Source organism: Peromyscus maniculatus, chromosome 8 (genome assembly GCF_049852395.1).
Source record: "Peromyscus maniculatus bairdii isolate BWxNUB_F1_BW_parent chromosome 8, HU_Pman_BW_mat_3.1, whole genome shotgun sequence".
Classification (NCBI taxonomy): domain Eukaryota; kingdom Metazoa; phylum Chordata; class Mammalia; order Rodentia; family Cricetidae; genus Peromyscus; species Peromyscus maniculatus.
This window is the reverse complement of record NC_134859.1, coordinates 4,210,132-4,223,696: the sequence shown is the minus strand read 5'-3', so window position 1 is coordinate 4,223,696 and position 13,565 is coordinate 4,210,132. Positions and strand designations below refer to the sequence as shown.

Here is a 13,565-nt window from a genome sequence, read left to right as displayed (position 1 = left end):
AACTCTAGTCCCTGACTCCTCCCATAACCTCAAAAACTTCTGCTAGAACATCTCTTTTCTTTACAGGTTTATGGATCCTCACTGATAGGACCAAGTTTGAGCACATGTGAACATATGGCTTTTCAGAGAAATGTGTACAATATCCTTTCTTGAAGAGAGCAACCACCTTACTCTCAATTTAGGTCATCTTCAGCTACTCAGTGAGTTCAAAGCCAGCCAGGGCTACATGAAACTGTCTCAAACAAACAAAGAAGTGTGTAAGTATGTATGAACCATTTAATGAATATACTTTCAATTTAGACAATTTCTATAACAACATTTATGGAAGATTAATTCAAAACATATTTATAGACTAGCTCTTGGAATAAAACATCACTTTAGGTGGTAAACTGGTGTTTTAAATTACCCCTCACCCATACAAACATCATCATACATTTTGGACAAGATTCTTGACACTGTGCCAACAGGACAGGCCTTGACAACCCACAAAGAGCCCTGGAACCTCCCACCCTCCCTGAACTGGTTTATATTCAGTGATACAATAACTACTCCCCAGGGGCCCTACACACCCTATAAAACTTCAAAATCCACTGCTATATTTATAAAATCTCCCAAATATGAATATTCATTACAGAAAGAGAACACTGTTCCTAATCATTTTCTTTCCTTGTCTGGTTCCTGGTACCTCACACATCAGCCATGTAAAGACCACCTTTAATGGAGGAAGGACTGCATAGTAGGCAGCCACTGCTCCTGAGGGGTGAGGCCTCTTACCTCTCTCCTATGAGTTAAGTAGGTTTTAACACCACAAGCCTCTTACAGAAACAGTTCCAAAAACGAAATTCATGGTATGTCCTGTTAATGTGTTTCAATCTATGTCATGTTTAATTAATGTAAGCAATTAAGAACTTGGCAAACAATTGTAAATGTTTGGGTTATCAATACTTCTGTTGTCTTCTATCAAAGAAATTGTAAGTGTGGATGCCTCTGCTTACTTGATTCATGCTGCAAATACCTGAAAGATCGCTCAGAGTGGAAAGCAAGTCAAAAGGACACTGCAGGCCAAGACAGACATTTCCTCTGATTAGCATGTTGCATACTATATATAGCACGATGTCTTAAGAATGCTCTAGGGACACTAGGGAGCAGTGTCCCTGGTGTCAGGATCTATGTTTTCTTTGTGTGCCCACATGCAGGTGTGGGGTGTGTATGCTGGTGGTGTATACGTAAGGGCAGTTGCTCATTCCTAGGCTTGGTACAGCCACCACTTGGTCACTTCTGACCTACATGAAGCCCACAACTGTCACAAGGGTCCTTGCTTACTATGTCCTCAAGAGTGTAAGTTCAATTTTCTGCCCATACCTAGGCTCACAATAAAAAACAAAAGATGCCCTGAATTCTCTATTGAGCCAACAGCTCTCCTTACCCATGATGCTCTTCCTCCCAAGCCTCTCCTTCCCTCTTCTGCTGGGCTCCTGCTCTCTGGCATGCCACTTCCCTCTTCTGCTACTTCCTGAACCTGGCTTGGCTGGAGTCGGACTGTCCTCTGACTAATGAGCAGGCTCTTAGTTCCCACCTGGACTAGCTTCTGAGACCAGACGCCTGCAGTTGCCACACACTTCTTTCCCCACCAGCTCCCAGTATTCGAAGAACACTGGCCAGACTGACCTGACAAATGGAGGGAAGTGCTGGGCAGATGTAGCTTGTCTTGGGAATGCACAGTACTATGAGGGGCCATCCCATCCCTACGAGGAGGGAGGGGACAGACTCCACCTACTACAAAGCAACCTAGGAGCCCTGTGAAGAGTCACAGGTGAAAGTGATTTTTAAAAAGGCTTGTTGGTAGATGCTAGAAACAGAAGATGTGGGGAGATGCTCATATCTGAGAACAAAAGGCTGGTGCCAAACTCAGCCTCAGCCCTCTGGAGTAAGGGTCTGGGATCCTGCCAACACAACCCCACCACTCTGCATGCCCAAGTCAAGGAAGACAATATCCCAGAAGTAAAAAGCCACAGCCATAGCTACCAGCAAGGCTGGAACTTTGTCTTTTCTGCAAAAATTTTGATGGCTCTTAAACTAGATGGCATAGAGGCCTGGGCATGGTGAAGAGACTCTTGGCTCATAGAGCATCCATGCAGTGCACATTTTCTAAAGAAATGCAGTCCTGAGACCAGTTCAGTGGGAAGAAGAGGACTACTTCATTGCCCCTTCCTTTCTTCCTTTGAAGCCAGACTGTGCATCAGTTAGAAGGCTCCCAGTGGGGACAACAACTTGAAGCTGAAGAACAGCATGGTGAGTCTGGCTGATGAGAAGTTCCGCCCCAGCCTCCAGAGCAGTGCTGAGGGGCCCAAGGACAGGCACTGTCTGCCTGGCCTGCTCTCTGCTACACTGGCTGTCAGATTCTGGGTTGGGCCAATTAAGGGATCCTTGAGGGAAAGAAAAAATAAAACCCTAGTAAATCCAATTTAGCAATTCCAGGCTCTCTTTGCTGATTGTTATTGCTCCCTCTAAGTGCCTCCAAATGATCCATGTACAAAATAAACTCACGCCTAGAGAGAACGGATATCCCAGAAAACGGAAACCTTTGTCTCTGGAAGCCTGTCAGTTCCATGCAACAACACAAGTCTAGAGAAAAAGGGCACACAGCACCACTGCAGCTGTGCCTGGCCACTGTGCTGCTGCCCCAGGACGGCCCGGCTGGCAGCAGGGCCAGTCCCATGACAGTGGCATTTCCTAGGCCTTATCTTGTTATCTTACCTTGCTTGTGTCCAATAGCCTCTAAACGGGAACGTCAGTGCAATAGAGGATGTTTGTCTGTGTCTGGGGAAGCAATTTCAACTCCCTTCACTCCTATTCACCCCTGACCAGAGCAACAAATAAAGATGGTCAGAGAATCTGGAGGAATCCCGGTCCTAGGCAGAGACCACTGAGCCACAGCTACTATTCCTGATGGCCACTCGGATGATAGATTAGTGCCCCTGAATGTGGACGAAGAGCTATGAGAGGACCACCAGACTCCTACCTCATCCAGGAGAGGATGCCTCTCTGCTAAGGGATCAAAAGGTATGAATAGGAAGAGTGCTGGTCCTTTCTTCAGCTCATTGTTCAACAGCAGACTCTTGCCTCCATGGGGCTGCAACCATCGGAAGAGGGTCTCTTGGTTTTCTGAGGCCCACTTGTAGATGTTCTCAGCTGTGAAGTTCATGACTTCCCTGGGGAAGACCTGCCAAGGACAAATTGGAGAGAATAAAACAGGTGAGTAGGACAAGGCGGAGCCAAAGTGCCAGCACTGTCCTCCAGAGGCCTGGTCAAGCCGCACTGTGAGGGAGAAAAAAGCACCCAGAAAAGGCAGCACCACTGCTGGCTGTAAAGCCCACTCAGCCCACCTCTCCACCAATCTCAACAGGTGTCTCAACAAATGGGAGAAAGCCACCATGGGAGCAGGAGGTCACTGTCACACCACCTTTGGCAGAGATCAACTCACCTATTCACAGATACTCCCCTGCCTTCAGGTGGCTGTAATGACCGCTAATCACTTTGTCTAAGGAGGGTTACAGAATCTAGACCTACTGTCCTTGGTGACAGGATGTTAAGAGCTTTGCCTTATGCTTGTCAAGCACTGCCCCAGAGGCCCGGGTGGAGCTTCCACTAGGCAGAGGCTATAAAGGTTTTGTTCGTGGTTACCCCAGTAACTGGACAAATCCCTGGCACAGAACAGGGACTCAGCAGACACTTGATCAAATCAGTGAGTGACCTAAGTGCTACAATTTGTGTGTAGCAGGAAGGAAAGAGACACATGGCATTTTGGCTTTGTTCTTCTGTAACATGAAAGTTTGTAAGTCCAATGATAAAAATCAGAGCTTCAAATAATTCCCAGAGTGGAAGGTATCACAAGATGAAGCATGTGGTAACCACCAGAATGGAGATTTAAATGACCTTATAATGAATGTGCCCGCTGCTTCTGATCTGTAAGCCACTACTATTCCAATGACACTTCTTCTGATAAAAGGAATCAGCTGATAAACAACTGAAAGCACCCGAGTGAGGCGGCAAGCCTGGACAGTTTCAGAATCACTTTACGGTTCTCCTTTTCTCCATTTCCCCTTCCTTGCTGCCCCGTGCTATAAATACATGGAGGCTGAACCAATGGCGCAATGAGAAGTAGCAGAGCAGATGAAGTGACAAGCCAGACGGGAACAAGGAAAGTGGGAGGCAGTGGGAGAGGCCATCACAGCAGTGATGCTCAGAGTACGACAGTGAGGGCTTAGAACACACGCCAACATTTCCATTTGGAAAACACAAAAATACATTTAGGAATATAAATAGCAAGAAGAAAAACACACTATCTGAGAGATGAGAGACAGATGCTAAAATGACTGGCAAACAAGGGGCACTGCGTGGTGAGTGCGCAACAGCACTTGAAAAGACCCATGACCCTAAGCTAAGGGCAGAAACCGTCACTGGATCTGAAAGCCAGTGATTCTGTCAACAATGAAAACACCTCAGAGGGCCAGTGAGAGGGCTCAATGGATAAAAGCACTTGACCCCAAGCCTGACGACCTGTGTTCCATTCCTAGGAATGGAAATATATGGTGGAAGGAGAGAATCAACTCCTGCAAATTGTCCTTGGACCCCCACACACGCGCGCGCGTGTGGGGTGTGGGGTGTGGGTGTGGGGGAGATGGAGTGAAGGTCAGCGCATAGCCACAGGCGTCAGTCTTCACCTCCTACCTTGTTTGAGGCAGTCTCTTGTTCAGTACTGCACACACCAGGGTAACCAGCCTGGGAGCATCCAGGGACTCTGTCTCTTCCTTCCTTGTCTCCACAGGAATGACATAAGATTACAGATGGATTGCTACCCCCAGCTTTATGTGGTTCTAGGAATCTGAATTCAGGTTCTCACACTAGCTTTACTCAATGACAAAAATAAACATAACTAAAAATAAAATACTTCAGAAAAATAACCTGTCAGCAGTGACTGTGGAAGTAGCAAGGACACAGATGTGAAGCTCAATGCTCAGAAGTAGGTAAGTGGCAGCAGTCCCAGCAAAAAAGCAAATGAAATCAGGGGACAAAGAAGACAATGAGAACCTAGGATCTCTGAGGGGAGAGGCTATCACCTTCTCCCTATGTCTTGACAAGAACTTCAACACTCCACTGTTATTGTAGGAGAAAAGCCCCTCCCATTCCTGTTCTTCATATAAGAACAAATCAACAACACTGCCCAGTGGAAGCTAATCTCAGAGAACATGGGCCCAGAGCAAGAAATCACCAACTGAGTAACTGCAGTTTCAATCAAGAAGGGCAACTAACAAAGCTGTATCACAATCTAAGAATCTAAGCAAACATGTTCTAGACAGTGCATTCAAGAGCCCTCTAATGCAGATTCTTACCAGGGGCTGGGCTCTAGGGTAGGCTTATAGGAATTCTCAATGTGCACATAAAATCACGTGCTCTTTCCTAGGGAGAGGTCCATACATTTCATCCAGTTCTCAATTGAGTCTGTGACCTACAGAAGGTTAAGAACCACTGCACTAATACAAATGTGATTTTAAAATACTTACAAGTGATGTGTTGAAATGTCTATGTAAATACACACTTCCAGAGTGTACTAAGGATACCAGTTTCGCAAGATGTTTATTTGTGATAACCCCAAATCGTACTGTTCCTAGGTAATCTGAAACAGAAAATTTTCCTTTATTAAAGAGGAGGCCTAGGCCTTAAAACAACCCCAAACCCATTGATCCAGTCCTAATGTGCCTATCCCCTAGGACAAGGCTGCTGCTAACCTGGCCTGGCCCCAGGAAGAGCAGCTACAGAAGGTGGACTCTTCACTCCAATCACTTAGGCTGAGGAGACTAAAACCACCTGCAGTGAGCTGGCCTGTCTGCTTTGCCACCCTGTACCCCTGCTCAAACAAGCCTACCTCTGGGCCAAAGCACAAGCTGGTGTCTCTGGACATGGCCAGCTCCTTGTCATCACTCATCTTGTTCTCACTGTCCCTGACTACCCACGTACCCAGGGGACGGAAGCTCTGGGGAGATGTTGGGACTTGATCCTATTTTGATGGCACTTTTAAGTAGCTATATTGTCTTATTCATTTATTTAGATTTTTCTTCATCCAAATTCCTCTTAGGAATTCAAGTTCTTATTTATTGCTGGTACCCTAATTGGAGGAGGATGACTCTGAACTTCTGATCTTCCTGCCTCCACCTTCCCAGTACTAGAATTACAGGAATGTGTCACCACAAGCAGTTTATGGGGTACTAGGGATCAAACCCAGGGTTTTATGCATGCTAGGCAAGCATTCTATCAACTGAGTGGCATTGCATGCCACTAAATCTATGTGAAATGAATGAATCTAGTATATACAAAGAACTCACACAAACTGACATTTAAAAAATGATATAAATGGGCACATCACAGAAAGAGAATGGACCTGGCTAAGCACTACATTGAATAATGAGCAACCTCACTCTGAGTAAAACAAAACAATACCACTTTTGCCAAACTGCTGAAATTTAAGGCTTAGGAAACACCGAATACCAGTGGCCAGCAGAGCAATTGGAGCTCTGATACAACACTAGCAGAAAAGGTAAAATTTGGGACTTGACAGAAGTTTGTGGACTGCTAGGGACAAAGGACACCACTAGCAATCTCACATGTGTACTAGGAGTCCCGTTCAGGGACACTAGCTAGCAGACATTGCACAGATGTAAGAGATGATGAGGCAGAACTATCATAACGTGCAGAAACATCTCCAAGATAGCAGAACTTCTGTTTAAAGAAACAAAACAAATAAAACCTCAAACTTGGAAAACAGTCTTCTTTTCTTATGGGCACATGGGAGTAGAAGTGTATAGAGAACCTGAAAGGGGGTACAGCTGCACAGTAGTCCCAGGCACTCTGAAGAGTGGGGCAAGAGGAATGCTTGAGCCTAGGAGGAACTTAAGACCAAGCTGGGCAAAATATGGAGACATGTCTCTGAAAGAAGAGTAAAACTGGTTTGGTGTTGGGACACAAAGAAAGTTATAGCCTCATATGTGAAGCTTTCATTACTAAAAATAAATAACTAAATTTAAATTTGCTGCGTGTGGACAGGCCACATTGTGTGTCTGGAGGTTAAAAGACAACCTCTGCTGTAGGTTCTGGGGATAAGACTCAGGCTGTCAGACGTGGTAGCAAGTGCCCTTTTCTGCTTAGTTGTAGTAAGATAGGCCTACAAGGCCGAGAGATGAGCCAACCTGGAGTCTGCCTGAGGTTCTAGCAACAGGCACTGTCAGAACTCCTGATCATGCCCAGCCAATGAGGTGTGACCACACAATGTCACTGAATCAGGATGTAGCCTGGGTACTGGGAGGAGGGTATATAAGGCTCTTCCCATTGCTGAATAAACAAGTCTGCTATTCGCTTTTCTTTTTTCTTTCTTTCTTTTTTTCCTTTTTGAGACAGGGTTTCTCTGTGTAGCTTTGCATCTTTCCTGGATCTAAGCTCTGTAGACCAGGCTGGCCTCAAACTCACAGAGATCCGCCTGGCTCTGCCTCCTGAGTGCTGGGATTAAAGGTGTGAGCCACCACTGGCCAGCCTGCTGTCTGCCTTTTACCTGACTCCCAGTGTCTGTGCCCTTGACACCGCACCTCCTCGCCCCTCCCCCAAGGGAGCTGTTAGGACCCAGCAACACTTGGTCTTCATTATTTTTCAAGGAACATGCAATACTGTAGTGTCTGAACAATTCTAAAATACAGGGGGGATTAGTAAGATGGCACAGGGAAGAGTGTGTCCTTTCCTACCTTCCCTGCTGTATTACATATGCTAAATAAGATCTTAAACTTCAAATGTCACCAACTTATATCCAAGTAGCCAAAGTATAAAAATATGAAGGCGTTCAACACACAAAGGTGTCACCCTCAGCCAGGCGTGATGGCACACACCTTTAGTTCCAGCACTTTGAAGCAGAGGTAAGTGGATTTCTGTGAGTCTGAGGTCAGCCTGGTCTATAGAGAGTTCCAGGACAGCTTGAGCTGTTACATAGTGAGATGCTGTATATATAAAACAAAAACAAAAACAATAACAATAACAACCAAACAAAAAACCCAAAACAAGCCGGGCGTTGGTGGCGCACGCCTTTAATCCCAGCACTCGGGAGGCAGAGGCAGGCGGATCTCTGTGAGTTCGAGGCCAGCCTGGGCTACCAAGTGAGCTCCAGGAAAGGCGCAAAGCTACACAGAGAAACCCTGTCTCGAAAAACCAAAAAAAAAAAAAAAAAAAAAAAAAAAAAAAAAAAACCCAAAACAACAACAACAACAAAAAGTGTTCTTTAATCCCAAACCCTACCTGGAGCATTGCCAGGTAAGGAGCTGCTGAGCAGAACAGTGGGAATGCCTCTCTAAACAATTCTAAACCTGACAGGTTTAAAGTGACAAAAGAAAAATATAGGAAGAATAAACCAGAAAGTAAAAAGAGTGGTTTGTAAGGAAGCCTGTATATCCCTGAGCAGGGCTGTCTGCACAGGACTCAGAGCCACAGTCATGCTTCACATAATTCAAAAACTAAACCAAGGGAAATGGAGGGCAGGCACCTAGTGGAGAATGCTAGCACTAGCAAATAAACATAACTGCAAGTGAGGAGAAAGAGCCAACCTCAGTAACTGGAGAACTGTAAAAGAGAAATGGACTAAGTCCATAAAGCTCATTAAGAAATATGTTTCCCATTAAGGCTATAAACTAGCAATTCTGAAACTACTGATACCTCTTTGTATGTAAGTATACTGTCAACCTTTGGGCACCAGGATATTTACTAGTAGGGTAAGAAGTTGTACTGTAGGAGGGGAGGCTAAAATGTGTTACACTGGAATCAGAGAACATTATATAAGCTGGCTTCTGATTTGCACATTATGTATATAATATAAAAATATGGATACATTCATATCATGAGGGTATAAACATATGAGCTTCCTGGTTTTATCTGCTAGACCTTGAAGTGATACTACCAAAGAGTCTACCCAGCACTCAGATCTTCATCTCCAAGTATCAATCTCCACTGAAAGGCACCAGGCTCTTACAGAAGAGGCTGATGAAAGAGGGAGAGATGTGTGTGTTGCAGTGCTAGGGATGGACCCTGGGCCTTCCACATGCTAGCAACCACTCTATTACTGAGCCACTCCCCAAGTCCCTTTAAAAACTTTAAATGATAAAACATATTAAGTTCAGATAATGAAAATATCAGGGGGGAAAAAGCAGCACCTAAGATAAAGTATGAACTGCCAGCACCTATACCACACCATACACAGGAAAAGGCTGAATCCTGGAGAACAGCTGTAGTTCGAAGAACAGGAAAATTAGCCAATAAGAACACTGATTTGGTAGTGTGCCAAAGTCACCAGCGTGACATGCTGCAGCAGAAGATTAAAAAGTGACAGCCTGACTCAGAGCCTGAATGGGGCCATTCAAAGGCCCAGTTGAACTGCATCAGTATGAATGGGCAGGTTGTCGAACAAAGCAGAGCCTAACAACTCGAACACAGTGCAGTTCTAAAACTTTACTTTTCACACATAAAGACATTCATACAAATCATACTTCTGGGGAAGCTCCTGAACATGGTGGAGACTTTCCAGGAAGAAGTATCTCAAGTTTGTAATCTCGTGAATAATTAACACTTGGTTCAACATAAGAAGTTTACAGTCTAAAGTGGGCACCAGCATGTTCTACAACAGTACTCTTTGTCACTTATAAAATGAATTCTTTTGTTCTCAAAGTAATGAGTGCTAATATTTTAATTAAGAAACATGAAAGCCAGGCATAACAGGAGATAAAAGGGTCAGTGCATGGTCATCTTCACATATATAGGGAGATGGAGGTTAATCTAGGCTCCATGAAAGTCTAAAGGAAAAAAACAAAACAACTTTGAATATGTTGCAGAATTTAAAATAAATTGAAACTCATATTCTCTCCTTCCTTACGCCCCCCCCCCCAAAAAAAGCAGCCCAGTATGGTAAATTGCTTTTAATCCAGGCAGAGGCAAGCAGGTCTGAGTTCGAGGCCAGCCGGGGCTACAAACCTCGTTCCAGGACAGCCAAGCTACATAGAGAAACCTGTCTCGAAAAAACTGAAGGAAAAAAAAAAGAAAAGAAAAATTAATGCAGTCCATTAGCTTGGTCATTAGCCAGTCTCAGATCTCTAGTAAGCACACAGTGGCAAATGGTAGCAAAGATGACGACAAATGTGTCCAGTTCCTGGAGGAGTATCTTGGTAGAGAAACTGCTGCATGTGTTAAAAGCTAATCAGATAAGGGGACCAGAGCCTGACCTGTGGCCACCCACTCCTGGAGAACACACACAGACAACTGGCTTGTTTGGTGCCATTCTTAAGCGCGACAGGATATGCTCCATGAACATGGCGTGAGGGGAAGCAACAGAAGGCACTTGTGCAGTCTGGTGAGCTTTGAGTGGTCAGCCATCTTGCTTTGACTGCTCAGTCTCAGCTCCTAGCCATTTGTTAGAGGGTTGGGGCTCTTTGCCAATAACAGACTACCCCACTCCAATTCCTGTGTACCCTAGGGACAGCTTCAGTCACCTTTCCTGTTTCTTGTACACATTTGTCACCACCCACCACGTAGCTCATCAAGAGTGCAAGGAGAATGAAAAAGGTGAAATTCCCCGTGGTTTCCACTCAGGTCAATCTGGACTATCATGCTTGCATCAAGGATTTTGTTAGGGGCTTTCTGAATGTTCTCATCTCAGTCTGTTTTGTTAAGTACCATTTGCCTTAAATTCAATATTAAATATTAAAACTTCAGTTTAGTATTAGGGAGAATACATACCTTCTGAGCCTTGAACCACATAAATAAAGCAAAATATTAACCTTTCAAATGCTGAAGAAAGAGTAAGAATGGCTACTTTCATTAGAAAACAGACTAAAAGACCAGGTGTGGTGGCACCAGCCTTTAATCCCAGCACTTAGGAGGCAGAGGCAGGCAGATCTCGAGGCCAACCTGGTCTACAGAGCAAGTTCCAGGACAGCTTGGACTACACAGAGAAACCCTGTCTTTAACACCAAGCCCTCTCCAAAAAACAACAAACAACAACAACAACAAAAAAAAAAAAACAAAACTTGCAGGAGACATCATATTTTAATTCAACAAGGGCTTTTCACTTGGAGGCATACAGTAACAGTGCATGTCCAGTGTGGCTATTTAACACTTGAAATGCTAGCAATGAGGAATTAACCCTATTTTATTCTGATGATCCATGCAACAGCAAACCAGTCTTAATAATGGCCAGCCATCTGTGAAGGACACAGGACAGGACCCCATCGGGATAATTACCAAAGATGTCATTTCCTTTCTACTCCTTCAGAAAGAGATGCCACACTCTAACTACAAACTGAGCTTATACAATTTAACTGTCTCAGAGGCCTACAACACTTGGTATGCTGGGAGTACTGTACTCAAAGATCCCCCAAAAAACAAACAGGCCAGAACTGAACAAGGCAGAAGTCTTGGACCCCCAGGAGACATAGCATATAGACACCTAACGGTAAGTATGTCATGGTCTACTTCATAACTGAGCATCACCAGATTAAGCTACATGGCATTTAATCAGTACGACTAAGACATAATTTACCTCTAGGGAAATTTCTCTTCTGGGCAAATTTTTCTTAGATCTTTATATTGGGAAACAGAGACATTCCAATAGGTAAACCAGTGTGGCCTAGAAATAAGCCTTATTTTATTATCATTAACTTCTAATTTCCCCCACCCCAGGGTTTTAGATGAATTGAGAAAAGGAGAATAAGAAGGATATCAACTCTTCCAGTGCAGCTGATGACTCCCTCCCCAGTGTACTTACAATGATGACTTCGGACTCCAATGATAAACATGTCTATTAAATGAAAATCCTTCAAAGAAATGGACACATTGCAGAAATGCTTGTTTCCTATGTATAAACTATTGCCAGAAATGTAACTTTGAGGTCTGTATATTTCCATGATTCTCTACATAAAACTAAAGCAATTGTGTAAGGAAGAAATCTAGCATTTGGGCACCACAGACGCATGCCAGTGCTTGACAAGACAATGCTAATGTAAACATGGAACATCCTTTCTTGGGAGCTGGACCAGAGTGGAGAGCAATGCAGTTCCAGATACATGACTTTAGAAGACCATAAACTACAGATCTAAATAGGCATTGTCACACAGCTTCACGGCAGTAAAATATACACTGGCACAGCAGCAGTCCTGCTCATTAAATTATAAAGCACAGCATTAAATACTCACACACTTCCCTTTCAACTCCTTCCTTTCCAGGCTGAAGATCTGCTTACAAGCCCTCCTCCACCTATTTCAGGCTGCACTATGTGCTAGTTGAGTCAGCCACGTGAGCTATTTCTTTCCCTCAAGACAATCCTCTAAAACTGTGAAGACCATTCTAACCTCACAGGCCTATGATTACTGTAGAAGGATCATGGCATTTTCCAGCTGAAAAAGTTCCTTTATTCTTCCAATGAGAAACTGAAGGTCACTGAGAAGGGGTGCCTGGGCCATGAATGCTTGACACTAGAGTGACTTGTTCTCTGTGCATGGGGGAGTCCTTGCTAGAAACCTATTACTAAAGTCCAAGAGAAAATTAAGATAAAGGCTGTCTATGGATGCAACTCCTTCTTGGAGTGAGTTCCAAGAAGGGAGAAGGGCTAGAAAAGGTGAGCTCTTCCCCATGGACCTAGGCCCCTATCTCAGCTTCTGTATTTACAGCTGTATTATAGGAGTTTCCTGGTGATGCTGTAACAAATTACCAGACATTCAATGGCTTCAAACAACACAGATTTGTGTTAGGATTGTAAGAGTCAGGTATTTAAATGAGCTGCACTGGACTACAATCAACCTTGTGTCATCGGAATATGTTCCTTCAACAGACTCTCAGTACAGGTTCTCAACCCGTGGGTCGTGACTCCTTAGGAGTTAGGTGACCTTTCACAGGGTCACATAGACTATTGGGAAACAGATATTTACATTACGGCTCACAACAGTAGCAAAATTACAGTTATGAAGTAGCAACAAAATGTTATGGTTGGGGCCACCACAACATGAAGAACTGAGTAAAGGGTCAGGAATTAGGAAGGTTGAGAGCCACTGCTCTAGAAGGAATCCTTCTAGCTCCTGTTAGCTGTCCACACTGCTTGGCTGCAGCCCCTTCATCAGCCTTTGAGCCAGTGATGTCCAGTGAACTTCTCATAACACGTAACACTCATACTGACTGTTCTGCCTTTCAATCAATATGTAAGAATTCTGACTACATCATCAGAATACACCACCAGACACCAGGATAACAGCCCATCTCAAGACTGGCTCGTTAGCAATGTAATTTCACTTGCTCCTCACCATGTGACATCAACAATCACAGGTTATGGAGTTTAAAAGTAGACTTTAGCCATAAACCATTACCTCAGATCGTCAGCTTCCAAATTTTTAAAACTGGGTTAAGAACAGTTTGTATCTCAAAAGGTGGCAGTAAAGACTGCATCACCCAGGGAAAGCCTGGCCCACAGAAGTGTTCAAACATCAGCTTAACAT

General features: G+C 44.2%; 1 protein-coding gene across 3 annotated transcripts in view; it reads right to left on the bottom strand.

The window, feature by feature from the left end:
- Txndc11 (thioredoxin domain containing 11) overlaps positions 1–13,565 on the bottom strand; it is a 70,345-nt gene that overhangs the window by 18,186 nt on the left and 38,594 nt on the right. For 2 of the 3 annotated variants that reach the window (XM_006983900.3, XM_042283526.2), the window contains 2 exons: positions 5,565–5,677; positions 3,023–3,223 (listed from right to left, as the gene is read on the bottom strand). In XM_006983900.3, the coding sequence (XP_006983962.2) occupies positions 3,023–3,223; positions 5,565–5,677 (314 nt within the window). The remainder of the gene's footprint in view (positions 1–3,022; positions 3,224–5,564; positions 5,678–13,565) is intronic. The other variant, XM_042283527.2, reaches the window with a different exon arrangement.